A 27,851-nucleotide genomic window follows, 5' to 3' on the forward strand; every position below is an offset into this window, starting at 1 on the left:
ATTGTCGGTGTCTATGAGTTTTTGTTTCTCATTTGTTTGTCTTGTTCTTTTGTTGTTTTTAGTTCATATACCACATATCAGTGAAATCATATGGTTCTCTGCTTTTTCTGTCTGACTTATTTCGCTTAGCATTATACTCTCAGGATCCATCCATGTTGTCACAAATGCCAGAACCTCTTTTCCTGCCTTAGCCACTGACACTTCTTGCTCTGTGTTTTTCCTTTCTGTAAAATGGGAATCTTTTTCTCAGAATGGGTTACTGTCTCATTTAATAAATGCGAGTAACAATGGACCATATCACTTAAAATGCTTCAGCTTCTCAGTAGCTTTCCCTTGCAAATAATCCAGCTGCTTTCTGTGACCCCCACTGATCCAGAGCCTTTTGCATTATCAGAACACCCAGGGCTGACAAGCTTCATTCTCATTAACTAAACTCAGAGGAATTAATTGATAAACTAGAGTGACAGAGAATTTCAACAAAAAACAAAGCACTGTTCACACTGGTTGCCTCTTTCCTATGGTCAGAGGACTCTCCAGCTTAGTCTCTAAATTGGGCTTTCATTCTTTCTTATGTGTTGTCTAGGGAGATGGTGGACAGGGCTTCCCAGGTGAAAAGGGGTTACCAGGACTGCCTGGTGTAAAAGGCCACAGTGGTCCACCTGGCCTCCCAGGAATTGGGCTACCAGGATCTCCTGGACCTCGTGGGCTTCCCGGAGACCAAGGAATTGATGGATTACCAGGACAACAAGGCCTCCCTGGGCCTCCAGGTGAGTCAGGGAATTAGATGGCTTTAGGCTTGAAAAGCAGACCCCTTGTAGACTGTAGATATGACCCAGATGCATGAAATGTGTCATAAAAAGAGACTTGACTGATTATAATCACTACTTTCAACCCTCTTTAGGGTTTTTATGAGGAAAAAGGATCGCAATTGTCTTGTGGTATACTTACACAGAACAATATCAATTTCAGCTCTACTTAGTGAAAAACTTCCTAACAGAGCAGTCTGAAAATGTAACAGAGCTGCCTTGGGAAGTTCTGAGCTTATTTCAATTTCAAGCATAAGCTCGATGACCATTTATTATGAGTGCCATCAAAGTAATGGATGGGAGATAGGACAAGGTGTCCTCCAAGTTGATATTGCTTGATGGTAATTTCATCAGCAAAGAACCTTTCCTAATTCATGAGATCTCAGATTGAGCAGAGAGCATAGTTGTATCTGGTCTAATCTCCATGTCATACTTTAAATCCCTCCCATTTATATAAGTGTCATTTCAACTAAAATTTCAGGAATTATAGTGAGTGACAGACCTGCTTATAGATTGTGAAGCTGTGCTATGCTAATAACTCGCCTTCTTCTATACAACCAGAACAGCTCTTTATCCCAACGTCTATGTTTCCACAACTTTTGTGTTTCTATTAGTGGTATCGCACTTCTTATAGTCATCTGAAGTTTGAAAACTTGAAATTTATCTCTTATTCTTCATTTGGAATGTTCCTTATATTCTTCCCTTCCTCTTCTTGCTACTAAGCTCTCATTATCTCATTCCTAGTTTATCAAATACCTATATGCTTACTGGAATAAATGGATGGTTGAGTGGAGAGATAGGTGAATGGATGGACAGATAGATAGACGGATGGACAGATGGACATATGGACGGACAGACAGACGGACGCGTGGATGGATGAATGGATGGATGGATGGATGGATGAACAAATGGGTGGATGGTTAGATGAGTCAATGACGACAACTTCCTAAGTAGTTTCTCATTTCCTACCTCCAGACTTTCCTCCACTCATTTCTACTATGAACATTGCTACCAGTTTAATATCTGTAAAGTACTGATATCATCGTGTTACTTCCCTAGTCCAAAGCCGCAAATGGTCTCTACTGAATAGAGGATACCACCTAAACTCCTTTCTAACCTAACCTGACCTCATACTCTTTATGATTTAAAAGAAAAACTTAAGACAACAGTATTTTTCACTGTCCTCAAACACAATATGTTCATTTCTAATTCCAAGATTTTGCCCATGTTGCTTTTTTCTGGAATACCCTTCCTCTTTTCTGTATGTAGTCATATCCTATCCATCCTTCAATGTTCAATATAAGCTGTACTTCTTCCACTAAGCCTTCCCATGACTTCTACAGTATGTCATTGCCACTTAAATTATATATTTACTGCTTTCATTTTTCCAAACTGCACTGTAAACCTCTGGATACTAGGGATGGTGAGCAACACTTTTTAGCATTTCTCAACCTCTCCAGTATAGTGGAATGTTCCGTAGGAGACTAATATATACTCACAAAAGAAAGGTCCTTCCCAATAACCAAGGGGCTATTTCTTCCTCTTTCCACTTTGTCACCTTGAAGAATTAAAAAAGAAGAAGAGAGATACCAGGTCTTACAAAATTTTATTTATTTTAAACTCTAATTTTGTGAGTTGGTATAATAAGGAAAGTAGTACAGGTTAAAAATTGATAATTCAAGATTCTTAAAACCAAGTCATTATTTCAGTTCACAAATTCCTTTAAAAGCTGTGAGGAATTTTATCAAACAAAATCATTCTGCCTTTTGGAAGTCCCAGTATCAGCTATAGCTTTGCTTCCAGCTCTGTTCCCAAAGACATTATTCGTGGTCATTCTACTGCTCCTCCACCAACTGGGTCTCCATTCTGGGTCAACCCATTTTGCATGCAACTAGGTTTTAAACTCAGTTATTTTAACATGGTTCCTATAAACTTACAAACACTCAGATCTGGATATTCTCAACATTCCAATTGCTTGAAAACAGGCTCAGTCAACAGATGGAAGCCCATGGGACGATTTTTATCCCAAACTTCATTAGTTCCTAATGAAGGGACTTCATAGAAAGTTCTTAGGAATATAGAGATATGGTAAGCAATAGCCTGGGAAATGCCTTATGCATAAAATGTTCTTGTTGTAGTACCAAGAATTTCCAAGAAATCACTTCAGTTGAGAGCGTTAGCTATCTTTTTCTCTCTACGGCAACCAAATATGACCCTTCAAACCTAGCTTTCATTCTACACAATTTTAAAAACATGTAATTTGTGGGCCCCAGACATTTGCATTGTGGCCATTACTGTTGCAGTGATAAATGAAGATGCTGTTCCTAAACACAGTCACGCCAACCAGTGGTGGCCCAGGCTGGGCCGGTTACCTTGCCAGGAAAAGGAAATGTAGTCATCAGAAGCCTTTCAACCTAGTAGTGTGAATGATTACAGACCCTGGGCAAGCAGACAACGGGCTATTTCCAAAGAGGCTCTGATCCAAATGCTCATAGTCATCCATCACCCTGGTTGTTACTGAAAGTGGCTACTGTGTCCTTGATCCTGTGTGGGTGCCAGCTCTCTTCACTCACTCCAGACAGGGAATTTGATTGGTGGGCATACCTGGGCTGCAGACAAGACTTCCCTTGGACCTCAAGGAACTTCTCTCCTGGTTTAATTTTCTTCTTTACTTGATTGATCTAGGTGACTGCTGCTGCAGCAAGAAAGTTGGTAAAGGAGACTTAAACACAGAGGGAGGTGAGAGCTACCTAGGTCAGGATGTTCTCAAACACCAATGTTGGCAAAAACCTGCTTCCTTTTTATCCACCTTTATCTCAGGCACTCACTGTGGTGCCACACTGGAGCCCCTGGTTGGGGAGGGGTGATTCTAAGGCTGGGGTACAAAGGCTAACACTGACACTGCTTCAGAGGCTCCTTAGCCCAGAACTCCTGGGAGGGTGTACAGGAGCAAGCGAACATGCAGTCTCGGAGAGGGGCTGATTTCCTTCACATGCATGTTGATGGCTTGGCTGATCTCTGCCTTGAGCACCTTCATTTTATCAACTTAACTGGGGCTATAACTTGCCTTGGGAGACACCTGGAAGGTTCCACACATGTCTGATATTTATTCATCGGACCCAGAGTAAACTGAGATGCTAGAATCTTGATAACCAGAGGAGCTTTTTATTCTGAAGATGAATTTTGGCATTAATGGGGAAAATTCTGAATAATTAGGTTATTTATTATACTTATAAAACAGAACATAGGTAGAGCTGACTTCTGCTTTGTTGGGGAGAAGGCTCTGAATTCAGGGATGTGAAATAGAAGACAGGGATATAAAGTAAAGGAGTCAGATACCAGTATGACCTTCTCACCATGTTGACCCTCTGCTTTGATACACAAGTGTGGTGTGCTATACAGGACTGGTCTGAGGCAAAAGGGAAGTATGTCCTTAATTTTCTCTGGTTTCTACTCATCTTCCATTTTATTTTTCCTGTCCTGGAACCTTTCCAGATGCCTGTCTTTGGGCTCGTCCTCTAAAGGATTTTTTTTTTTTTTTAATCTGGCTGTCACAGGTGAAAAGAATCTATGAAACTGATCTGATAAATTGAGGATGGATGGCTTTATGTTTGGAGCCAGCCCAGGGATATTTGTATTTTACTTAGTCAGGTTTTTAAGACATAAAGCAATGAAACTGCAGTGTTTGATACATTGGAGCCAATGGGCTATTGAAATAGTTGGGGTGGGAGAGTCTTCTGCAGGGTCGCTGTCATGATACCATCTAAGGAGACAGTTCGTCAGGACCGAGACCCAAGCAGATCACAGGATTGGCAGCCCTCTTCCAGTGAAGCAGCTCATCCTGAGGTGTTTGACCATAGAGCATGTTTCCATAACAGGGAACTTACCTTCAGAAATAGCTCCATCATCTCAACGACTGGCAGGATGGAGATGGGTGTGGCCACCTATGGAGCATGATCGGGGCTATAGCCATCTCTCCACCCTTGCAAATATGACTATAGGAGCCAGAGGTCTGGAAGGCAGTTGCTGCCCAGGCTAGAAAGTAGTGTCACTAACCTGACTGAAGTAGAAATCAGCGGTAGCCTGTGCAGGAACAGCATCAAATGGCAATGGCCTACTTACCCTGCCCTCATATGGAGAATGTCATTAGGATGGGAACTTGGAGCCATTAGGAAGAGCCATTAGGAAGGGCTCTTTCAGGAGCACTTCTGAATACTTCTCCTTAGGTAAGATAATAAAACAAACAAACAAACAAAACTATTATTCATTGAGGACATTCCAGGGTGCCGGGCACTGTGCTAAGTAGTGTTAGCATTGTTTCATACAATCCTCACAAACACCATATGAGATAAGTAGCTCCCATTTACAGGAGGCTCAGAGAGGTTAAGTATCTTGCCCATACAACCGGTTAGTAGTACAACTAAGATTCAAACTCAGGTCTGTCTGGCTTCAGCACTCAACCTCTTAGCCAATACATTATACTGTTTAATTCCCAGTTTTGATTTAGGAATAGGACAAGTAGGCTAAAAATACCATCAAGACTTCATATCAGAAAGTAGAAGTGGGATTGGAGGAGGAACGCCAGCCCACTGAGTAAGCGGTCTGAATCACTGATACACATATCTGTTAAGAAACACAATTTGAGTTTGGTTTTAAGTACAGGCAAAAGCTATAGCAGTTTATTAGAACTGTTGGCTCTGTGGCTTAAAGCAGACCTTGGGGGGTTGTTTTAATGAATAGGCAAGAGTGACTTTAATTAGCATAGCAATTGTTTGTAAATGGCACTTGAGGGAGCCAACATACAATTTGTTCACCAATATTTTATTAATCCTCCCCTCTGTGATCTTATAGACTCTTTTTATTTGCATTATGAATGGGCAAGGAAGAATTTGCTAAGGGAAGGCATGCTATGCCTGCCAACATCGATGTCTTAACTATTAAAATTGACTACCCCTTCTCCCCGAGTAGCAGAGTTGACACTTTCAAATGAGGAGCTGAGGGGAGGGTCAATGTCTGTCGTAGGCAAGAGAGTGGCCTTCAGTGTTTGCCTGGTACATCTGACCAAGGACTCTGGTGATTTAAGAAAAAGTCGATAGGTTTCAGTAGATGCCAAATGAGGAGGGTCAAAAGAAACTGATGGTTTGGGGAAAGCCTCATTCGAAGAAAAGGGCAGACGTGAACTTGAGGGGTCTTGGCTTCAAACCCTCCAATCTTGTCATGTGGGCATAATGGACCCTTAGGACTAACCCCAAGTTCCCATCCTAATGACATTCTCCATATGAGGGCAGGGTAAGTAGGCCATTGCCATTTGATGCTGTTCCTGCACAGGCTACCGCTGAGAAACCTTTATAGGTAACATCTGCTTCAGAGATGACTGCCTGGCACTGGGCACTGATGGTTTGGGAAGCGACATCCTGGCATTTGGACACCAGGAGCATTGTTGTCTGCACTAGGGGTAACTCCCAAGAGCTTCTGATGCCAGGATTTTTCTGCATGGGCTCCCAACTGCTGGGTGGGATAAAAAACTTGGTTGTCTCATTTGATGGAATGGGAGTAAAGGAGCATACTAAGGGAAAATTGTTCTTGACTCTGGGTTTACCAGATGCTTACCTGTTACCATTTACAGGTATCATCCTGCCCTGTATTATTCCTGGGTCGTATGGTCCATCAGGATTCCCAGGAGCTCCTGGATTCCCAGGTATGGAATGAGGCCAAAGAAAGTCACTGAGCACACATATGAGGGCCATGAGCCAAAGGAAGGACAGGATAGCCCAGTAGCATTTGGGTGTCTACATTCCTCCTGAGATGGCAGCCTTGAGGACTGAGGAAATAGAATGACTGCTGGAGAGGGCCGTGTGGGGAGGTGAGAATAACACACACCCTTCAAGAGACTAGGATTCTTGATTGAACATCACAAATCCTACCTTGCCACACTGACTTTCCTTTCCCCTCACCACTCACATTTGGGTTTTCAGGCCCTAAAGGCGCCCGTGGCATCCCTGGGACTCCAGGCCAGCCTGGATTGTGTGGATATAAAGGAGAGCCCGGAAGTCCAGGATCAGTTCACCTCCCTGAACTGCCAGGTAAGGAAAGGAGCTTCTCACCTGATTCTCTTTTTGTGTGAGCATGTGTTTGGATGGTGGTAGCCATCCACCAATTGTAGGGAATTGGGTTTGTTCTCTGGTGTGGGTGGGATGGTTTTGATTTCAAACTCAGGCAAGACAGAGCTAAGACCTATAGAATGACAGCACACCACTACCATTCAAGGTCAGCTGGTACAATCTCTTCACTTTCAGATGAGGAAACTGAGGCACAAATGGAAAGTGACTTGCCTGAGATCACAAAGCCAGTAATGATAGAGCTGGGACTCTGTCAGGTTGTCTGGCTGCTGGTCCTATGGCAGTTTCCTGGATCAACTCCTTAAAGGTCAGAGAAAGAGATTCAGATGAAGTCAGAGGGACATGGTCCATTTCTATCCCTTTGCTCACACCCTGTCATTTCAACCTGAGCTTCATTGTTCTACACTGCATCAGTGGTTCTCAAACTATGTTCCCTGGGCCAGCAGCATTAGCATCACTTGGGAACTTGTTAGTAATGTAGATTCTTGGCCACTTGGCAGAGCTACTGACCAGAAGCTCCCGGGTGGGCCCAGCAATCTGGTTTTACCAAGCACCCGTGCCCCAGATGACTCAGTTTGAGAACCACCTCTGCTCTACAGCATGGGCTGTGCACCCCAGGGTTTATCGTTGCCTCAGTTCCCTCCACCACCCAGGAAGAGGGAGGCACATTGGCAGGAGTTAGACGACTCCAGTAGAGACTGGGCCTTTGACAGGAGGTCCCAGGTATAACCCACCTCTTTGGCCACTGTAGGAGCCCCAGGAGTGGGTTGCTGGGCTCTGTCCAAGGCCTGGCCTCGCTGAGCTAGAACCTCCTCCAGGTCACATGGTCCCTGCCTCTGGGCAAGTCCTCCCGGGACTAGGGACTCCTGACCTTCAAGAGAAGTGACACACATTATTGTTATTTTTAAAGATGTTTCTTTTTTATTATTGAGGCATAATTGGCATGTAACATATTAGTTTCAGGTGTACAACATAATGGTTCATTATTTGTATATATTGCTAAATGATTACCATAATAAGTCTAGTTACCATCCATCACCATACAGTTACAGAATTATTTTTCTTGTGATGAGAACCTTTAATATTTACTCTCAGCAACTTACAAATATGCAATACAGTATATTAACTATAGTCCCCATACTGTTCATTACATCCCCATGACTTATTTAATAACTGGAAATTTGGACCTTTTGACCCCTTTCACCTATTTCTCCCATCCTCCAGCCCCCACCTCTGGCAACCATCAATCTGTTCTCTGTATCCATGAGTTTAATTTTTTGTTTTGTACTATTTTGTTTTAATTTGATTTTGATTTGTTTGCTTTCTTTGTTTTTGTTTTTTGTTTTGTTTTGTTTTGTTTTAGATTCATGACATACATTATTGTTCGCTTTCATAGTAGAAAAAAAAAATCTGTCTCAGAGAACTCTACCCACCTATGGTTTCTAAACCTCCGTGGCCTTTTATTTTTGCCTCTTTACATTTAGGATTTCCTGGACCTCGTGGGGAGAAGGGTATGCCTGGGTTTCCTGGGCTCCCTGGAAAAGATGGTTTGCCTGGAAAAGTTGGGAGTCGAGGTTTACCTGGTCCCAAAGGTGCTCCTGGTGACATCGTTGGTGCTAAAAATGGTGCTCCAGGGGAGCAAGGCCTACAGGGATTGCCAGGAGACAGAGGATTTCTTGGAGACTCTGGCTTTCCAGGACCCAAGGGTAACTCTTCTTGCCCCGCTTACTTAACAATCTACAGAGAACCTTTCCATAACCAGTATACTTACATGAACACTTGCATGAATCTGGGGTGACGGATTAATTAGGGGGTTAACATGAAAAGTTATTTGTTCAGCCACGCTCTTTGGGGAACTTTTTCTTAAATCACCTGAGTCTATTCTCCTGTCTTAGCAATTCCAGAAGTAACCACAAGCAATAGTCAGCTCTCTTGCAAAGCCTCTGATGAATCACTGGGGATAGCAGCAAGCCTGGAACTGAGAAGACATTGGCACTTGTGATGCATTTGGGCCAAGCTTTTCCGCTGCCAGTTGGTTTGGTGACCAGTCCCTGCTGTTGATCCAGGCTGTGATGATCTGTCCCTTCTTTTCATTAGGTTTTCCTGGAAAGTTCGGCTTGTTAGGCCCCAAAGGTGAGCAGGGCAGCCCTGGAACACCGGGCCACACGGGACAGCCAGGCACCCCAGGGCGTAGTGGTCTACTGGGCATCAAAGGCAAACCAGGGCTTCCAGGAGCACCAGGCTTTGCAGGCACTTCAGGTAGGTCCTTTGGAGGAGGAGCCCGCTTGCCAGACTTAGGCTGGGCCCTGAGCCATGGTGCCCTGCGGGGCAATAGCAGCAGTGTGACAGGGCCAGAGTTGAGAAAGACTTCCTAACCTGTAAAGTTGCAAATCTCAAGTCACCCTTGCAGTGCCAAGTAGAACAGATTTCTGCAGTGTAGCTTCCAAAATATCACCACAAATCCCTCCCCACCTCCTCCCCCACGGCCTCACTCCCCTTTTCATGCTTCAGCCTCCCTCCTGACTTCCTCAGTTAGAGAAGCCGCCCTTGCTGTGGAGAGGGGTCTAGCCATGTCCATTGCCTTCACCGGGCAGGGCTGTGGGGAGTCGTTTGGGTTGGGGGACAAGCGCGCACAGTGTGTGACAGTGTAGTGGCCTGCCTTTTCAGGAGAGCATGCCTCTGAGGACCCGTGGCCACAATGTCTCTTGCTCGAGAGTGGGGCCTGACACCCTCTGGTAGCAGCCTGGTGTTTGCAGCTTGCTTTTTTCTTGCACCAGCCTCCTCACCCTGCCTCAGTGACTGTATCATTCCCCCTTACTACTGGCCATGTGACTGAAGTTGAATTATTTACAGAACCACTAATATCCTTTTTATCCTCTTTGTCCTTCTGTGTTTCTGGAGTCTTCACATAGGCTGTCCAGGTGAGAAAGCTGCACACAAGCTCACGGACTAACACCCCCACTGGCTTTCCTGCTCAGGGAATTATCTGATTATACACTATAACCTGGCAAGGCCAGGGGTCCTCGAACTCATGCTGTGGAGTTGGCCCCCATTGAATTTCCTTCTCTTGTTGTGGAATCCCCTTCACAGCCTCCCATTAGAATCCTGGGGTTTTCAGCTACTTGATGCTTTTCAATCCATAGAAAGCCCAATCAGCCATTCATTTAGGTTCGTAAGGGCCCAAATACCTCTGTCGTCACTGATTTAATCCTTTGGTGTTGTTGTTTGTTTTTTTTTAATTTCATTGCTTTGTACCTGGACATTCCACTTTGGCAGCAACTCAGGAGGTTAATCCCATTGACCAACTTAAAGCATGGTGAAAGAAGTCTCTGAATACCTAGGAGACCAAATGGGCCTTGGGGATTTCTATGGTACTTGGCACTAGGGGGTCTTTCAACCTTAATGCCAAGGAACTGGCTGACTTAACTGCTTGCATGAGGGATTAAAAGGGCAACCCTTTATCCATGGCTCCCTGGGAAACTGAAACAATGGCTCAGCTTTAACCTCTACTTCACCGACTGGCTCAGGAAACTGCCATTGTGGTGTGCTTCAGACTGGAAGTACTAGGTAACTAGAGTCCAGTTGCCTCCCTGGCTTCTCAGAGCTTCATTCAGAGGCTACAGTGTGAACTACATTCATAAAGAGGGAAGAAGTTTTAATCAGAAGGGGTTTGCTCACCCTGCCAGCTACTGTGACGTGTAGTCATTGGTGTGGCTCTCTGGGCGATAGGTGCTATGCTTTAGCCAACTAAGATCTCTGCCTGTGAGCAGCCTGCATAGGCCATTGTTAAAGGGCCATTTACAAAACCCAACAAGCCAACCAACCAGAAGCCATGGGAATGGGCAGTGGCCCAGATCTGGACAGAGACTCACTTCAGAGCTGTCCTGTGTTCTCTCCTGTGTGATTCAGGACATCCTGGCAAGAAAGGTCCAAATGGCGAGACAGGTCCCCCTGCATCAACTGGAAAGAAGGGTCTGCTTGGGCTAAAAGGCCTTCCTGGATCTTCAGGGTTAATTGGTTTCCTGGGGAACTCAGGCTTGCCAGGGGGCACTGGGTTGCCAGGCCTGCCAGGTCCGAAGGGTAAGTGAAGTGATCAGGAAAGCACCAGTGGGTGCCACAAAGGAGCATCCATGCTGCCCAGCTTGCCTCTTCCCCTCTGCCTAAGAAAGCGGAATAGGGAGGGAGGTGGGCAGGGCTTCCATGGCAAGATTGTCAGACAAGGCTAGTGCTAAAGGAGGACCCCCATCCAAGGTGAGTCACCCTCACCACCTGCTGGGTGGAAGGAAGCACTGGGATGAATAGCAGGGTCAGTAAAGCTCAAGACAGTAACAACCACACTGGGGTTACTCATTTGCAGCACCCCTACCACAGAGCCTGAGAGCTCTCATTCCCTGTTATTGTCCTGCTATACACCAGAGGTTAGGCGAGAGACATCTCTGTTTTATACAGGGAAAAGTGAGTGGTCCAAGGTCACACAACTGGTTAGAAACAATGCCAGTCTAGAGCTCAGAGCTCATCTCCCTGCCTCCTGGCCCTAGGCTTGCTTTTTTTTGTTTGTTTGTTTTTTGTTTTTGTTTTTGTTTTTTTGTTTTGTTTTGTTTTGTTTTTATGCCACACATGAGCTCTGTCTTAACAAATCATAAGAGAGGTGCCCACGTCTTCTTTCCTTTTCGTTGCTTAATGTTATGTCCCTGTTCAGGGAAATAGTGTAATGTGTAATGGCTAAGAGCTTGGGCTTTGGAGTTAGAGGAAAGCAGGCTTTGAATCCCTTCTCTGCAACTTCCTAGCTGTGTGACTTTGGGTAAGTTACTTAACCTCTCTGAGCTTCCATTTCCTTGTATGTAAAAGAGTGATAATAATAGAAATTATTTTTTTCTCAACAGGTGAGAAGGGATCTGTTGGACTGGTAGGTTTTCCAGGGGTGCCAGGTCTCCCTGGTATTCCTGGTGCAAGCGGATTAAAGGGAATTCCTGGGTTAGCTGGAAAAGCGGGACCATCTGGACAAGCTGGTAGCCCTGGTGAAAAAGGTGAGCTGGGAAATGGAATTCTGGAATTGCCATTCATGCTTCCCAAGGTACATTTTGTTTGTCAGCTTTGTCATTCATGAGGCTTGTACCAACCCTGTGTTAGATAATAAGATTTGGGGCTTCTGAATGAAGTCCTTTTAAACCAAAAGACTTAATCTCTTCTGAGTTACCACTGCATGTCAGAGGCCTTGTCATACATTTTCAGATGCTCAACGGAGGAGGGTCTAAAGTTGTTGGTGGAGTTTGGGCTTGTCAAAGGAGAGGGCATGCACATAAATGCAAAGTTGCGAAATGGGGGCAGGGAAAAAGCTGGAAGGGCTCGTAAGGGGGGTCAGGGGCTGGTGCTGATATGAAAGGTCAGCCCATTCCTGACCCCGTGTCTAAGCTCCCTCTTAGGCGGATCTCATGATCTCCATCCCTGCAGGAGACAGAGGCGACCCAGGGCCAGTGGGAATTCCCAGTCCAAGACCCCCAATGCTGAACCTCCAATTCAAAGGAGACAAAGGCTCATGGGGCTCCCCAGGACCCAATGGATTTCCTGGACCCAGAGGTACTGGGGCAAGAAATGGGCAGGAGAAATGCTCAAGAAAGCTTTTACAACCAAACTCAACTTCCTTCCTAAGAAAAGACCCCGCAGTACAAGGCATCCCAAAGCGGTAGTGTGGGTGGCGTCAGAGGGTCCAGAGAGCCTGCCTTCCCTGAGCCTAAGGGATTCCTGGACCTTGAGACTGCTGATTTGCATTGCAGCTGTGGAACTGAGTTTTTGAACCACAGGCTGTTGTACCCTTGGATGAGCCTGGCAGATGGTGGGGCATGGGCACTGAGAAGCTTTCCCAGTGCTGGAGCTGGGGTGGCCCTGACTAGTGCCCTATAAGGCTGAAGACAGCAGCCCACTCCCACTTCCACCTCCAAGCTAACTGTCCCCAAGCCTGCACTTTGCCTGCCTGTGACCCAGGGCACCTGGGGTAGCAGATTTTCTCTTGCCCAGAGTCTTTTTCAAAGCTGTTTGCTTCTTTCCCAGGTGACAAAGGAGAGACTGGCCGCCCTGGGCCACCAGGCTTGCCTGGAGCTCCTGGATTCCCCAGCACCATCAAGGGACTTATTGGGAGACCAGGACTCCCTGGCTCCTCAGGAATACGGGGCTTACCTGGCCTAAAGGGATCCCCTGGAATCTCGGGCTTCCCAGGAATGCCAGGAGAAAGTGTAAGTGTGCCCAGATCTTTGTCTCCCTACCAGAGAAGCACCTCCATCGCAGGAGGACATGCCCCTACTGCCCACCTTTCTGATCCCAGCCCCTTCCCCAGCTCACCCCAGACAAAGCCCTCTCCTCGAGTCTGACAGTTCTTCCCATCCTTTCCTGAACTTCCCCTCCTCTGGGCCTTTGTTCATGTGATCTCCCCCATGACACAGACTTCCTCCTCTGCAGTTGTCTAATACCTGCACATCCTTCAGGCCCCAGCGCAGACACCTGCTCCTCCAGGAGTCCCTGAGTCCCCGCCGTGCTGGCAAACTCTCCTTCTCACTGCTTATATCGGTTCTCATTGGTTCTGTGTGGGTCTGGTTTCCTCAATGAGATTGTTAGGGCTTGAGAACAAGAACTGCGCCTCACACACTTTTTTGGTCTGCTTCCTATGGCCAGCATCCCACGTTATTTGGCACATCATAAGAATTCAGTACAGACTTCCTGATGTTTTGATTTCAGAAGGTCTTTATTGCCTCCACAAGAGACAACAACTGGCAAAGAATCAAACCCAGCTTCTCTGGGTTCTTCAAAGGCAGGGTGGTAGGCTTAGCAATGAGACAGACTTGGGTTTGAATCTCAGCTCCATCACTCATTAGCTCTGTGATTTCGTGCATATTGCTTCACTTGCCCGAGCCTCACTGTTCTCATCTGTAAAAGATGGGAATAATATTCAAACCTCCTTCAGACAGTAGTGAGGATTAAGTGAGATGATAGATGTAAAGCACTTAGCATTGTGTCTGGTGTATGGCAGGCTCTGAATAAATAGTAGCAATAATAGGAGCAGTAGTGAGGGCTCTAAATGGACCAGATCACGGAACACCCGTGCTCCCTACAGGCAAAGTTCATGTCCTCCAGAAGTGTCAGTGCATCTGGTGGAGAGAAAACACACACACACACACACACACACACACACACACACACACACACACACACACACACATCCCCGAAGTAACTACAAAAGAAATAATTCTCAATTGGATGATCCTGGCTACTCACACACTAGGAGGGATGGAATTAAACTGGGAAGGCATTCTAGGAGGGGGTCCCAGCATGAGCAAAGGTTCAGAATTAGTAGATATGGCAATTTGAAGAAAAAGCCAGGTGAATGCAAGCGGTGTTCTGGGCGGTGGCCTAGTGAGCACAGTGACCCAGTCCAGAATTCAGACTCTGTCCCAGACATTGGGTCGCAAGTGTCTTTACTGGGTACATGTCAAAATGAATCAAAACCATATCAGATACCAGGGAAGAACTGTACTGGTGACAGGTGGCATGCCCACTTCCCAGATTCCGGTAGTGTGTTGGACATTAGCCAGTGAAGCAGTTTTTTCCCGTGAAAATGGTAACACTGGCCCCAATTCAGACTCCAGTACCTGTACACACACAGCCTGGTATGTTCCCTGCTGAACCTCCACTTGCGTGCTAGCGAAGCAGCCGTTTCCCTTGTGTGTAACCGCTCCAGAGCTTTGCCAGGGGCAGCGGTAGCCAGCCATCTACAAAGCATGCCAAGTGCCTGGCTTGACTGTCATGAACCATATTTTCTAAGAGACTTGCTAGAACAGCCACACTTTGATTTCCCAAGATTCCAACTTTAATAGGAAGTTATGAATGACAAAACCAAGGTTAATCTGCAGATCGGATCCCTCCCCTAAAAACCCTAAGTACGAGTTTCTGCCCTGTGCTCATCCCCTTCCCCTCTGCAGGATGTCAGTTCCCCTGAGCCCCAGTCCACTCCTGCCAGAGTACATGATAGACATCTCTACGGCAGTGGCTCAGGGAGAGGAGGGTGTGAGGGTGGGAAGCCCTGTGCTCTGGGCAGAAATAATGATTCTCATATTGCTTTGAAGGGTTCCCAGGGTCTCAGTGGATCTCCTGGGCTCCCTGGAGCATCTGGCCTCCCAGGTTTCAAAGGTAAGGAGCATTTTCTTTTGATGTGTTTTTCCAGAGCAAGGTGAATTTCTAGCAGGCCTAGGACTTTCCTGGCGGAGGGCGGGAAATCTCTGTGTTTAGGGGAAAGTGAGTCGATTTATGTTTCCCATTTGGCCAAACCCCCTTGGCAGTCTTTGTTCCTCAAAGACCTGTGACAAACTGTGGTGTGACCCCACCTGCCTTCCAGACTCGGCAGCAGAGGAGGACCTCAGCTCTAGACAGTCTCTTCCCCTGCTGAACCCAGCCCACTGGGCAGGGAAAAGTCCCATCCTTGCTGTCATCATTGTTTCATTCTGGTGATATTTTAGGGCCCTTTCTTTTATCTTCTCTGCCCATACTAAGCCTAGTGTAGCAGCATTTCATGACAGTAGCCTGGTAGCATCTCAGCCCTTTGTTGGTGATTGGTCACCTTTTACCCAATGGGTAATTTTGTCCAGGAGCTCCTCTGGCTTACTGAATCTGAACAGATTTTGCCTTCAAAAGATCTCCTTGCTACAAAATGAGCTAAAGCTTTTCCTGACCATTTGAACAATACTTGATATCCCCAGGAGATCAAGGCCAGACACTTAGACTTGCTGGTAGCCTAGGACCCAAGGGACAACCTGGGGAACCCGGTGTGGAAGGTAAGGCTGCAGTACTCTTTTCTCACGTGTCGCACAGATGCCTCAAAAATGAGGACTGGATAGAATTTTAGAGGCCAACCCCAAGTTCTGCAACTTCTTCTATCTAGTGCAGAAAAATTCCTGCATCACATGTGTCCACTCACAGGCATTCCACAGTTTTCCCCAAGCAAACCAGCCTACTCTGTTTTCAAGACTCACAAACTTATAGGATAAGTCTAAGACCTTTGGGATAATGGTGTCCACCCCCTTAGTTTATAGGTATCTAAACCCCTTTCAAATATTTCCACCCATTGCTCCTACTTCTGGGGGCACTCAGAACAAGTTTACTTATTTTTCTTTTTTTCTTTTTTAATTAAAGCTTACTGGGGTGACAATTGTTAGCAAAGTTACATAGATTTCAGCTGTACAACTCTGTATTACATCATCTATAAATCCCATTGTGTGTTCACCACCCAGAGTCAGTTCTCCTTCCATCACCATATATTTGGTCCCCCTTACCCTCATCTCCCACCCTTCTCCCCCCTTACCTTCTGGTAACCACTAAACTTTTGTCTGTGTCTATGAGTTTTTGTTTCTCGTTTGTTTGTCTTGTTCTTTTGTTGTTTTTGGTTTATATACCACAAAGCAGTGAAATCATATGGTTCTCTGCTTTTTCTTTCTGCCTTATTTCGCTTAGCATCATACTCTCAAGATCCATCCATGTTGTCACAAATGTTCCTATATCATCTTTTCTTACCGCCGAATAGTATTCCATTGTGTATATATACCACAACTTCTTCATCCATTCATCTATCGAAGGACACTTTGGTTGTTTCCATGCCTTGGCCACCGTACACAAAGCTGCAATGAACATTGGAGCACACGTGTCTTTATGGATAAATGTTTTCAGATTTTTGAGGTAGATACCTAGGAGAGGGATTGCTGGGTCATATGGTAATTCTATTCGTAATTTTTCGGGGAACCTCCACACTGAAGTTTACTTACTTTTCAATTGGGCATCATCTTTCAAATGTGAAGACCGTTGCCACGATCTTTTACAGAGTTTCTGCATTGGACCACGCTCCCTTAGCAGTTCAAGTAACTTCACCTTCCTACTCACCCTCTCTAATGGAAGAACACACTGCCCAAAATGTGACCTGATCATTCAGCATTTTTCTTGATTTTGTAGGTATGAAAGGAAAAGCTGGACTTGTTGGTGACATAGGTTTCCCTGGAATTAAAGGTGACAATGGGAAAGTTGGTATTTCTGGAGATGTTGGGCATCCTGGCTCCCCAGGTACCACATCACATGACAACTTTGTTCTGAAAAAGTTAGGACTACTTTCAAGCCTTGACCCATTCTGAACTTCTGCCTTGGTTTCACTTTTAGGACTTCCCGGGATTGGAGGCGTGAGAGGAAATCCGGGGCTTCCAGGTTCTCCTGGCCACCCAGGGACACCTGGGCCTCTGGGCCCCCCTGGCCTAATAGGAACTAAAGGTATGTGTCTTTGGGAGAAGGCAGTGAGGGAAAGCGTCCTTCTCTCAAAAAGGGACAGCAACTACTTTATATTAAGAGACAGTAGCTGGGATTAAGCCATATCAGGAGAGTCCTTGACTGGGCCACATGAGGGATAACAGGAAAGGAGGATGGGGAGAAATAAAGGAAGGCAAGCATGAATGAGAAGAGGAGAACATGGACTCTATGGAGAGAAAAGCTATGAAGGAAGGTCATTGCCCTGGCATACATAGCCTTTCCCTGACTTACGAGATTTGGCAGCGTGTCCCTGGGAGCTGGCAACTCTGAGTTCTTCTTAAAGAAACCTAATTATCTGCCACCCCACTCTTAAAACTATATTGTTTTCTAATAAGAGTCAGGAAAACCTAGGGTGGAGGGTTTAGGTTAGCGGTGGTCTAGTCTCCCTTAGGGCATTAAGTAATGCTTCAAGAAAGACTGTGACCTTTAAAATGAGAACTTTGCAGTACCCTTGGGGACAGGACCTTTTGCTGACTCAGAGTTGCCGGAGCCATTTCTGATATTCTCTCCCCTCAGGTTATCCTGGAGCTCTTGGTTTGCACGGACTAAATGGGCTTCCAGGAACCAAAGGAACCCAAGGAGCTCCAGGTAAGGAAGACCCTCAAGGGCAAGAAGGAGAGCGACAACTCTTCCAGAAGCCTGGCGGGGACTGTCTATGAGTTCTCTGCTGTGGTGTATCCCGTATCTTTGGAGTCATAGATCTCCTTGCTAGCCCCCAATTTAGGGCACCTTGATGTAGGGAGGAAGGAAGATGGGGTTTCTCCTACCTGAATGAGCTCTCCTTCCTGTTTTTTACAGGCAGGCCCCCAGCAAGTGAGCTAGGCACGAGTGCCTCACCCCCATTCAGTTCTGTCCTTTTCTCTCTCTCTCTCTCTCTCTCTGTCTCTCTCTCTCTCTCTCTCTCTGTCTCTCTCTCTCTCTCTCTCTCTCTCTCCATCTCCTCCTAGGACCTAGTATAACTGGTGTGCCAGGGCCAGCTGGCCTGCCTGGTCCCAAAGGTGAAAAAGGTTCTCCAGGAATTAGCAACGGAGCCCCAGGGAAGCCAGGCATGAAAGGACAAAGTGGTGGCCGAGGTAAGTGAGCCTAAGTCAGGTCTTGTAGAAGCTGTGTAAGGCCTGGCTGGGGAGGCAGAGGCAGGGTTCATCAGGGCCATGCAGCTCACAGGGTTGTGCTGTGTGTGTCTCCACATCTCTGGGAATCTCAGAACCCAGTGCAACTGAGGACTGCTGAGAAAGAGAAGGTAGGCCATGCCTAGTGCTTTCCTGGAAAGGGGAGTCAGGGAGCAGTTCAGAGAGTCCCCTTTAGCCTCCAGAGTCTCTCACACTCTCCCTTATTTAACCTCAGGACCTCTCTTGCACACATGGCCAGAGCCTAGGTTTAACGGTCCTGAGGGACAGGGCTTCTCCACTTAGCAAGAGGTTTACCAGAAGTTCCTCAGTGTCCAGTGTAGATGGCACTCCCAGGGCCCAGGAAAGGCAGTGTAGCTACTGGAAGGAGCCCAAGACTAAGAGAATAAATTTCTCCCTAGGACAGGCACACAGCAGGCACTCAATTAGGATTTGTTGGGTTTACTAGAAAGCAAGTTTCATCCTAGTCTCAGCCCCTGACTCATCACATGGTCTGAAGTTTCTTTCTGAGCCTCTCTTTCCCTACCTCTCAAATAGTGAGAATGAATTCTGTTTCTTTAACTCTCCTTAGGAATGTTCTGAAGACCCACATATATCCCATTCACTGTAAAACAGGAAATGAATTGGGTGTAGCATCATGGCTAAGAGTATGGGCTCTGAAGTCAGACCACTGGATTCAAATTCCAGCTCTACCTCTTACTAGCTGTATAACCTTGAACAAGGAAGTTACTTGTCCCTCGATCCCAAATGAAGCCTTAGTTGTCCTTTTCTGTAAAATGGGCCTAATAAGAGAATCTACCTCAGAGGTTTGGTGAGGAATCAGTGAGGGGTGAGGTAATGTATGTGAAAGCACTTAGCACTTAGTGTCTGGCACATAGTAGATACTCAAGAAATGTTGGACATTATATCATTACAAGAGAGAAAATCCTATTTGCAAAATGTTCTGTTCCTCATAGTTCTGGGGCCTGAGGTTCCACCACATTTTATTTGCACGTTTGTATTAATGTATGTATGTTTTCCAGGAACTATATTCACACATTAATTCATTTCCTGCTGCATTTGATACTGAGGCATCTCCTGTCTCAGTGTTTATTCTTCCCTTTGGTCTGGACCAACCTGTTCTTTCCTGAAAGCCAGCAGCTTCTCCAGAATGAGGGCTCGAGCAGGGTCTGAGCCTGTAGGGAAATTGTATGGCTACTTTCATGGGAGATAGAGAAGAGGGGGGCCAGATAGAAGCACAGGGGCATTGCCTTTTCTGTTTTCAGGTCTTTCCTGTGAATGCCTGGTCATTAAATTATTCATTTCCTTTAGCTATCTGAGGTAATAAAATCACAATTACAAACACAGTAAACAACACATGTCAAGATGGATACATTTCAGGAACATAATGCAGAGGGGGGAAAAAAGCAAGTCACAGAGGAATATGTTTGGTATGATTCCATTGCTAAAGTTTATAAATAAGCAAAAACAACCAATATATTGTTTAAGGATACAAATATGCATGGTCAAACTGTGATGAAGAAGGAATGATGAACACAAAATTCAGGAGTGGTTGCCTCTGAGAGGGAGGGAAGTTGGTGGGATCTGTGAAAGGCAGGCAAACGTAACGCTGTCTTCTTAAATAATTGGGTGGTTGGAACAGATGTTCATTGTATCTGGATTATTTTTTATATATGATTTGTAGATATTCTTCTGCTCTTCTCAATATCTAATTAAAACAATTTGTTTTAAAAGAATATAGCAAATATCATAACCCCCACATGGGAACTATCTCTGACTTGATCATAGAAATCAGAGTAAAATGAAGATTTACCAATAAGGAAACTTCCTAAAGCAATCCCGGACCCTGCACTACCTTTATCTAAATCATTTGAAAGTACACCATTTTCATATTTGCACTAAATATTTAGAGGCTGCATTTGTATGTTTAGGGTATTTTAGGGTTCTGACACTGGCACAAGTTGGAAAAATATGCCATCTTGCATTTTCATGTGCTCATTTAAAGTGTCTTATTCTCAAGCAAAGAAATGCATGAGCTTTTTTTTTTTTTTTTAACCTGAGGTCAGTAGTACCTTTCTTTCAGGTTTAATGGTAAATTGGTATAATTATAAAATCAAGAAACAGGTCAAAAGAGGAGGTGGCTCCAAAAACTGAGATGGGAATAATTATCTGTGCTGCTCACATTTACTCTACTATAGGTGGTATCTCACGTAGTGGTTTTACATAATTTCAGCATGCGGTTTGTTTCTTTGTGTGTTTTTTTTTTTCAGAAAAAAAAAAGTCTTTCTTTTCAGATTTTTACTTTTGTGAAAAAGAAAAAGACCTCAAAGGTTCATCAAGAGGTAATTGATAATATTAAAAGTAGCACCATGTGGCTTTGCAACTGGTTTTTCTCTGTATTTTTATTTTCCCGAATTGGAGACTTCACTTGAAATTTATTTTTTTACTTCACTATATTTCCTCATCATTCAATTAATTAATGACCTGTTTAAAACACCTGAATTAACCAATCTACCATCTTTCTTTACAAGTTTTCATGGGTTTGCTATTCCTTACCTAAATATGAGAAGTTAAGCATGAATATAGTTGGCTTTTCTTGTCAGAAAAATAAAATGCAACACGAATATTTTTGGATTTTCTTGTCACAAACGAAAAATAAGAATCTCAACCATCAGAACACTTTACCAAGCAGTTTGAATCTATTTTTCTTCATTTGAATGTCTTCTAGAATATACCAAAGTAATGCATTTCTTCCATGCTAAAAGTGTAATAAGAACTTCTACGTTTGTTTGTGTGGCTTTGATACCCTGTTTCCCCGAAAATAAGACCTACCCAGACCATCAGCTCTAATGCGTCTTTTGGAGCAAAAATTAATATAAGACCGGGTCTTACAGTATATTATATTATATAAGACCCGGTCTCATATTATAGTAAAATAAGATCGGGTCTTATATTAATTTTTGCTCCAAAAGACGCATTAGAGCTGATGGTCCGGCTAGGTCTTATTTTCAGGAAAACACGGCATGTTTTTCCATCAAGATTATCATCTACATATTCAACCTGTGCATATTAAATAAATCTTCTGTCATCTGTTGAAATTTTTGGTTTTGAACATATTATAATAGAAATCATTCCATAAACCGAAAATATGGAAAGCAGTATTAAAATTTGAGCAAGTATTCTGTATCCACTCAAATAAATGGCTATTCTCTGTGGCCCAAAAAGGGGAAGGGATTTAGTACAGAGAGACTTGTTCTAGGCAATTAAGCAAGCATTCAGCTAATATCAGGAATTACCTATAAAAATGTTTTCCAGTTTGTCTAGAAGACCCAGAAGTTAGCCCTAGAAGACAGAGGGAAGCACAGCACCCTTGCTGCCTCCGTTCTGGTCCAGCAGGTGTCTGTTCTGACTAGTTGGGGCCTGTACCCACCTCGACCTGTAACCTTTTCTGAGTAGCATCAGACATAATTGGCTAACTTAATGACATGTCGTGTAACAGGAACAATTACGCATTTGAAAACCCTTTAGGAAACTTCAATTCCAGGTGCTGCGGTCATGCCATTTCTTCCTGATTTGGGGTAAATCTAAAGTATTTCCATTACCAATGAGGTTGGAGAGCTAGAGTTTTCCAAAGCTCTATCCCAATTAAATGCAGCACCTGCTGGGAGGGGGTCTCTGAACCCTGTCAGCTGCATTTGTCCGCTGGCTGCCAAGGTAGAATGAAGGGAGTAGAGCCCTCTGCTGGTGTCCGCTGGTCTGGCAGCTACCTAACCCATTCCATTTCCTCTGTGTGAACTTCCATTTTCTTTAAAAAACCCCGGCCCTTTCCAGGGCTCACAAAGTCCATGCAGCCCCTTTTATATGTTCTTTGCAGGTTCCCCAGGTCTCCAGGGCCCTGCTGGTCCCCCCGGTGCCCCAGGCCTCTCCTTGCCCTCAGTCATAGCAGGACAGCCTGGTGACCCTGGGCAACCAGGCCTAGACGGAGAAAGAGGTAAAGACAGAAAGCCCAAAAGAGGGCTGGCCATCGCCTTTAGTCTGGAGTTTGGGGAGGTCCCATATACAGCTCAGCCCTATCCCTATTGCTGGACATGCATGGGCCCGCTCGCCCTCACATCCCTGCCCCAGCAGGGATGTGGGGTCTGGGACAGGCTGCATTTTGCTAGAAGGGTTTGGGAAGAGCTGGGCACTGGGACCCCAAAGGCAGTGAGGTAACATTGTCTGCCCCAGGACAATCAGTGCCAAGCCTTTCAGCAGCAGTCACTTCCTGCTCACCGGCTCTCACCCCTCTTCCCATTTCATCCCTAGGCCGCCCAGGCCCCCCAGGGCCCCCAGGTCCCCCTGGACCATCCTCGGATCAAGGTGACCCTGGAGACACTGGCTTCCCTGGAATTCCTGGCCCTAAAGGGCCCAAGGGAGACCAAGGAATTCCAGGTTTCTCTGGATTCCCTGGAGAGCTAGGACTGAAAGGTATGACTACTTGCTTGGCTGGCTCTTGGGCCCTTTTCCACTCCACAGTCAGACGTGGATCCTTCCTGCAGCCCTGTAAATAGAGGCCAGCTGAAAATGCTCTCCCTGCCTTCACCTCTGCCTCCACCCCTACCACCAGCACCCTCTCCCCCTTCCCACCAGCGCTACCATGCCATGCCCTGACTTGCTTTCCTTTGGACTTTTCAGGCATGAGAGGTGAGCCTGGTTTCATGGGGACTCCAGGCAAGGTTGGGCCACCTGGAGATCCAGGATTTCCTGGGATGAAGGGGAAGGCAGGGCCAAGAGGTGAGTTCAGAGCATGTGCCTGCCTGATCCTGAGCTCAAGGGAGGGGTACAGGGGTAACATTCCTTTAGGAGTCACTGCGTACCACGCCAGGAAAGCCTGGATGCCTGAAACAGCTGGGTCAAGCTCCTCCAGGGAGGCAGTTTCTCCACCTTGAGGATACCTCTGCCTCCATCAGCTCCCCAGACTGAAGGCCACTGCTGCCTTGCCACCATGGATCCTGCCCCTGGTCTCCCCTCTCTGCATTAGTGGGCATTAGGCTTCCACTCAGATCACCACTCACTCATTTGCTCGAAGCAGAAATGAAGGAGCATGCTTTACCAGCAGCCGCCTCACTCACACACACCTAATCCATCAGCAAGCCCTGAGGGTTGTGTCTCCTGTCTCCTAAATGTGCCTTGCATCCATTCACCTCTCATTACCTCCACCGCTACCACCCAGGCCCAAGCCACCAACATTCCCCACATGAATCACTGCAGTGACCTGCTAACTGGTCTCCCCATTAACCTTGTGCACCTCCCTCAAGAATTATTTCTCCACCCAGTGGTCAGAGAGATCTTGTACAAACTTAAATCATCCACTGGGATCCCATGGCGTAGGAATAAACTATGACCACAAAGCCCTATGTGATGCCTCCCTCTTCGTCCTCATCACCAGCTCTTCCCTTTTGCAGCTCACTGTGCTCTTGCCACAGCACCCTCTCAGTTATCCAAAATCATCTAGCCCAAGGGCCTTGGTACATGCTAATTCTGTTTCTCGGGACTACTCTTGCCCTCCACCCCCCACCCCCAGCTCCTTCTAATGCTTTAATGGTCTCAGCTTAAATGTTACTGCTTATAAGAAACCACTTAATCACTCTCTCTAAAGCAGGTTCTCCTCCACATAGCCCACTCTGCTCCATCCCACGATCACTGCATTTTTCCTTTCCTTCTTAGCACTTCTCACAATTGGCAGTAAGATTAGTGGTATTTGTCAGGTTATGCACTTTTCATCTTTACCACCAGACTGTAATGTCCAAAAAGGTCTGTCTTATTAGTGCTCTGTCCCCTGATCTATCAGGGCCTAGCACATACTAGACACTCAAGAAATGCTTGTTCAATGAATTAGTAAGCAAATTGGCTTGTTTGTCTACTAATACTAAGCCAGCTGGCTGGGTTTACAGTCCTAGGCTATGATGCCAAATGAACAACTGGGGTTGGGGGCATCCCCTCAGCCTCCTTGGCACTGTATTCTGACCAGTGAGTGAGTAAACCAACCACCCTAGCCCTGGGCAAAGGCTCAGCCAACCATATTTACAGCAAACATTTCCGGACTTGCCTACTACTCACCAGGCTCTGTGCTGGGCCCTGAGAAGACAAGATGAGTACAACCCAGCTCCTGCCCTCAAGGAGATGCCAATCCAGTGGGGAGGTAGATGGGTAAAAAGGACATTGTGTAAAGCGTGGAGAGAGCCATCCTGGCAGGATCCATTGGGGACTGTGGGGACAAACAGGAAGGGCAGAAAGCTGGCAATTGTGAGGCAGAAAGGAAGACTTCCAGGGACCCGCCCTGGCTGCCTCCTTGGCCTCCACCTGACGTCTCCATTTCCCCCACCTGCCCACAGGCTTTTCCGGCCCCCGGGGCGCTGCTGGCCAAACACCAATTGCAGAAGCCATCCAGGCTCCTCCTGGACCCATGGGTCTACCGGGCATCGATGGCATCCCTGGTTTCACAGGGGAACCTGGAGATCAAGGCCCTGTAGGCCTACAAGGTAAGAATGGCTGCAGAAAATGGGATCTTCTCAGGGAGCTGAGACGGCTTTGGCTGAGAGGCTGAAGCAACTGGCTGGGAAGCCCAGCTCCAAGGGGGCACCTTCCTCAAGTGTTTCCTCTGCTCCCCTCAAAGCGGCTAAGCTTCTTGTCTGGAGCAAGGGCCAGCAGTTGTACTCAACTTTAGAGAATGGGTAGAGCATAGCAGCTACTGCAGATAGCTTGTCCCTCACTAACGTGCTGCTGAGAGGAGGAGGGAATATGGTGGTGGGTGAAGAACAATGGAGAAAGCCAAGAGCTGGGGGACAGGAAAACTGGCTTCTGATTCCAGTGTTGCCCCAACTGGAGTAAGCTAGTGGTCTCTTTGGACCTCTGTATCCTCATTTCTGACATGGGATGCCAGCAGTGGCCCTGCATTCTTCCCAGCATTGCTGGGAGGATGAGAGGAAGGGAGGAGGAAATGAGTGTGAACGGACTCAGAAGGGTTAAGTTCAGAGTGCAGTCCCAGCACCCAGATGCCCAGACATCTGGAGGCTCAGCCTTGAGCTCAGTATGTGCTCCAACACGATGGCCAGTGCGCCCTCTCCTGGTGAGTCCTGAACATGACATACGATTCCTCTGTCTCCAGGGAGGGATGGTCCAGACCCTGCACATTGAGTACCCGGCTGTGGGACTTCTATTTTTGCAGGCTCCAAAGGTTTACCTGGCATCCCTGGCAAAGATGGCCTCAGCGGGCTTCCTGGATCACCTGGGGCTCTTGGTGATCCTGGTGTCCCTGGAATGCAAGGCCCTCCAGGATTTGAAGGTTTGGTCATGTGGGCACTAGGGGGCAGAGGGCTTCTGTGAGGTTTTGAGGCTTGGGGGTGAGTCAAAATTTCAAATGTGAGAATTGGGAAATGTGGTAAAGCTTGACACTACCAGGAAGCTATAAAACTGAGCTCTAATCCATGCACTTCCTTAACCCCCTCTGAGCCTGTAAAGGATTAGAGCTCTACATTCCTGAAGATAAATAACTCTTCCAAATCCTTTTCTGGGTTCTCTTCCAGATCCAAAGTGCTGTGACTCTATTCTGTAACATGGTCCCCCTGCCCTGCACGTCCCCTTTTCTACCCAGGAATTCTGCCATGGGTGGGAGGTGGGTGGTTCAAGGGATAAGAAAATTTGAGATCAGGTATGGCTGTTCTGCTACTTAGCTCCCATTTTAAATATCAGAGACGGGCAAATCAGTTGTCCTGAGTAGAGAACAGTTCTGAGGCTTCGTGGGAAAGTGGTAAGATCACCTGCCGTGGGTGGGAGAGGGGGTTGTAATTTTGCCTTGCTCATCCCAACTGTGGTTTTGCTGCCTCTGATGTAGCAGGTTATCTCCTATGAGAGCATGCCAGGTCAGCCCAGGAAGTAGCCCTTTCTGCCCCTTTTCCCCTCATAGACCCAAGGCTAGATGACTGTGGTAGAGAAGCAGGATAATGAGCTTTTTAAAATGGGGACTCTGTAACCAGAGACAGAGTCCCCCGTTATTCACGGGGGATACATTCTGATACCCCCAGTGGATGCCTGAACCTACGGATAGTACTTAATTCCCTATATACCATTTTTTTCCTGTACATACATACTTATGATAAAGTTGAATTTATAAATTAGGCACAGTAAGAGATTAACAGTTACTGAAAATGAAATAGAACATTACAATAAAATACTATAATAAAAGGTATGTGAATGGCTTTGGGGCCATTATTTCGTAAAGTAAGGGTCACTTGAACACAAGCACTGTGACACTGAGGCAGTTCATCTGATAACCGAGATGATTACTAAGTAACTAACGGACGGGGAGCTTGCACAGTGTGGAGATGCTGGACAAAGGGATGATTCACATCCCAGGCAGGATGGGATTAGATGGCACAAGATTTCATCATGCTACTCAGAACGGTATGCAATTGGAAACTTATGTATTGTTTATTTCTGGAATTTTCGTTTTAATATTTTCAGACGGTGGTTGACCGTGGTTAACTGAAATGAAACCTCAGAAAGTGAAACCCCAGATAAGGGGGGACTGCTGTGCATCTGAGTTGATGTTCTAACTCTACCACTTACTAGCGTGGGAACTCTGAGCCTCAGTTTCCTCATTTACAAATTGGGATGATGTGGTTGTTGTGAGGATTGAGTAAGCTAACACATGCACCTGATGCGCCCTGCTCAATGCTTGGCCCAAAGCGAGTAACTACTGTTACTACTGGCTGCACCTGGCTCACCGCTTTTCCGCTCTTTCCCTCTTAGGACCTCCAGGGAAACAGGGCCCCTTCGGGAGGGCTGGATTGCCTGGACAGAGCGTGAGAGTGGGCTACACCTTGGTGAAGCACAGCCAGTCAGAACAGGTGCCCCTGTGCCCCGCCGGGATGAGCCAGCTATGGGTGGGTTACAGCTTGCTGTTCGTGCAGGGGCAGGAGAAAGCCCACAACCAGGACTTGGGTAGGTACCAACTCTGCCAGCCAGCCTTGGCCATCTGTCCCCACAAGGACCAAGAGCCACCCCCCTCGCTCCTCCCAGACCTTGGTGGGCCCACCTTTGGGGAGTGGGTTACGAGCACCCACTCTGGCATCAAGCAGATCTGGGTTGCAACACTAGCTGTGTGCCCAGGGACAAGTTGTTCAACCTAAGCTTCTGCTTCCTCCTTAATGAAATAAAGCTAATTCTATTACCTATCTCCTGAGGAGGTATAAGGATCACCTGCATAACCTAATGTAACATGCTTAGAACAACATCTGGCATACATTGAGCATCCATTAAGGGCTGGCGATTAGTAGTAGTAATAATATGACCTGTGGGGCAAAGATGATTGCCCAGGAATTAATTGTATTGTCTACAGGTGTTGTAACTCTGAAAAGCAGACTCACTATCAAATGTTGGTTTTACAAAGCAGGTTAATTAGGAAGTTGTTATTCAGTTTATAAAAA

General features: G+C 46.2%; 1 protein-coding gene across 1 annotated transcript in view; it reads left to right on the plus strand.

Moving 5' to 3' along the window:
- Positions 1 to 27,851, plus strand: part of COL4A6 (collagen type IV alpha 6 chain) — a 370,097-nt gene that overhangs the window by 337,856 nt on the left and 4,390 nt on the right. Inside the window, exons 23-44 of the mRNA XM_033106506.1 lie at positions 584 to 767; positions 3,492 to 3,545; positions 6,433 to 6,504; positions 6,782 to 6,889; positions 8,410 to 8,631; positions 9,023 to 9,184; positions 10,835 to 11,005; positions 11,809 to 11,952; positions 12,377 to 12,502; positions 12,974 to 13,155; positions 15,040 to 15,103; positions 15,670 to 15,744; positions 16,913 to 17,020; positions 17,114 to 17,221; positions 17,774 to 17,845; positions 18,205 to 18,330; positions 22,259 to 22,375; positions 22,690 to 22,851; positions 23,059 to 23,157; positions 24,759 to 24,905; positions 25,592 to 25,708; positions 27,175 to 27,366. Coding sequence (XP_032962397.1) covers positions 584 to 767; positions 3,492 to 3,545; positions 6,433 to 6,504; positions 6,782 to 6,889; positions 8,410 to 8,631; positions 9,023 to 9,184; positions 10,835 to 11,005; positions 11,809 to 11,952; positions 12,377 to 12,502; positions 12,974 to 13,155; positions 15,040 to 15,103; positions 15,670 to 15,744; positions 16,913 to 17,020; positions 17,114 to 17,221; positions 17,774 to 17,845; positions 18,205 to 18,330; positions 22,259 to 22,375; positions 22,690 to 22,851; positions 23,059 to 23,157; positions 24,759 to 24,905; positions 25,592 to 25,708; positions 27,175 to 27,366 — 2,812 coding nt within the window. The remainder of the gene's footprint in view (positions 1 to 583; positions 768 to 3,491; positions 3,546 to 6,432; positions 6,505 to 6,781; positions 6,890 to 8,409; positions 8,632 to 9,022; positions 9,185 to 10,834; positions 11,006 to 11,808; positions 11,953 to 12,376; positions 12,503 to 12,973; positions 13,156 to 15,039; positions 15,104 to 15,669; positions 15,745 to 16,912; positions 17,021 to 17,113; positions 17,222 to 17,773; positions 17,846 to 18,204; positions 18,331 to 22,258; positions 22,376 to 22,689; positions 22,852 to 23,058; positions 23,158 to 24,758; positions 24,906 to 25,591; positions 25,709 to 27,174; positions 27,367 to 27,851) is intronic.

This window comes from Rhinolophus ferrumequinum, chromosome X (genome assembly GCF_004115265.2).
Source record: "Rhinolophus ferrumequinum isolate MPI-CBG mRhiFer1 chromosome X, mRhiFer1_v1.p, whole genome shotgun sequence".
NCBI lineage: Eukaryota > Metazoa > Chordata > Mammalia > Chiroptera > Rhinolophidae > Rhinolophus > Rhinolophus ferrumequinum.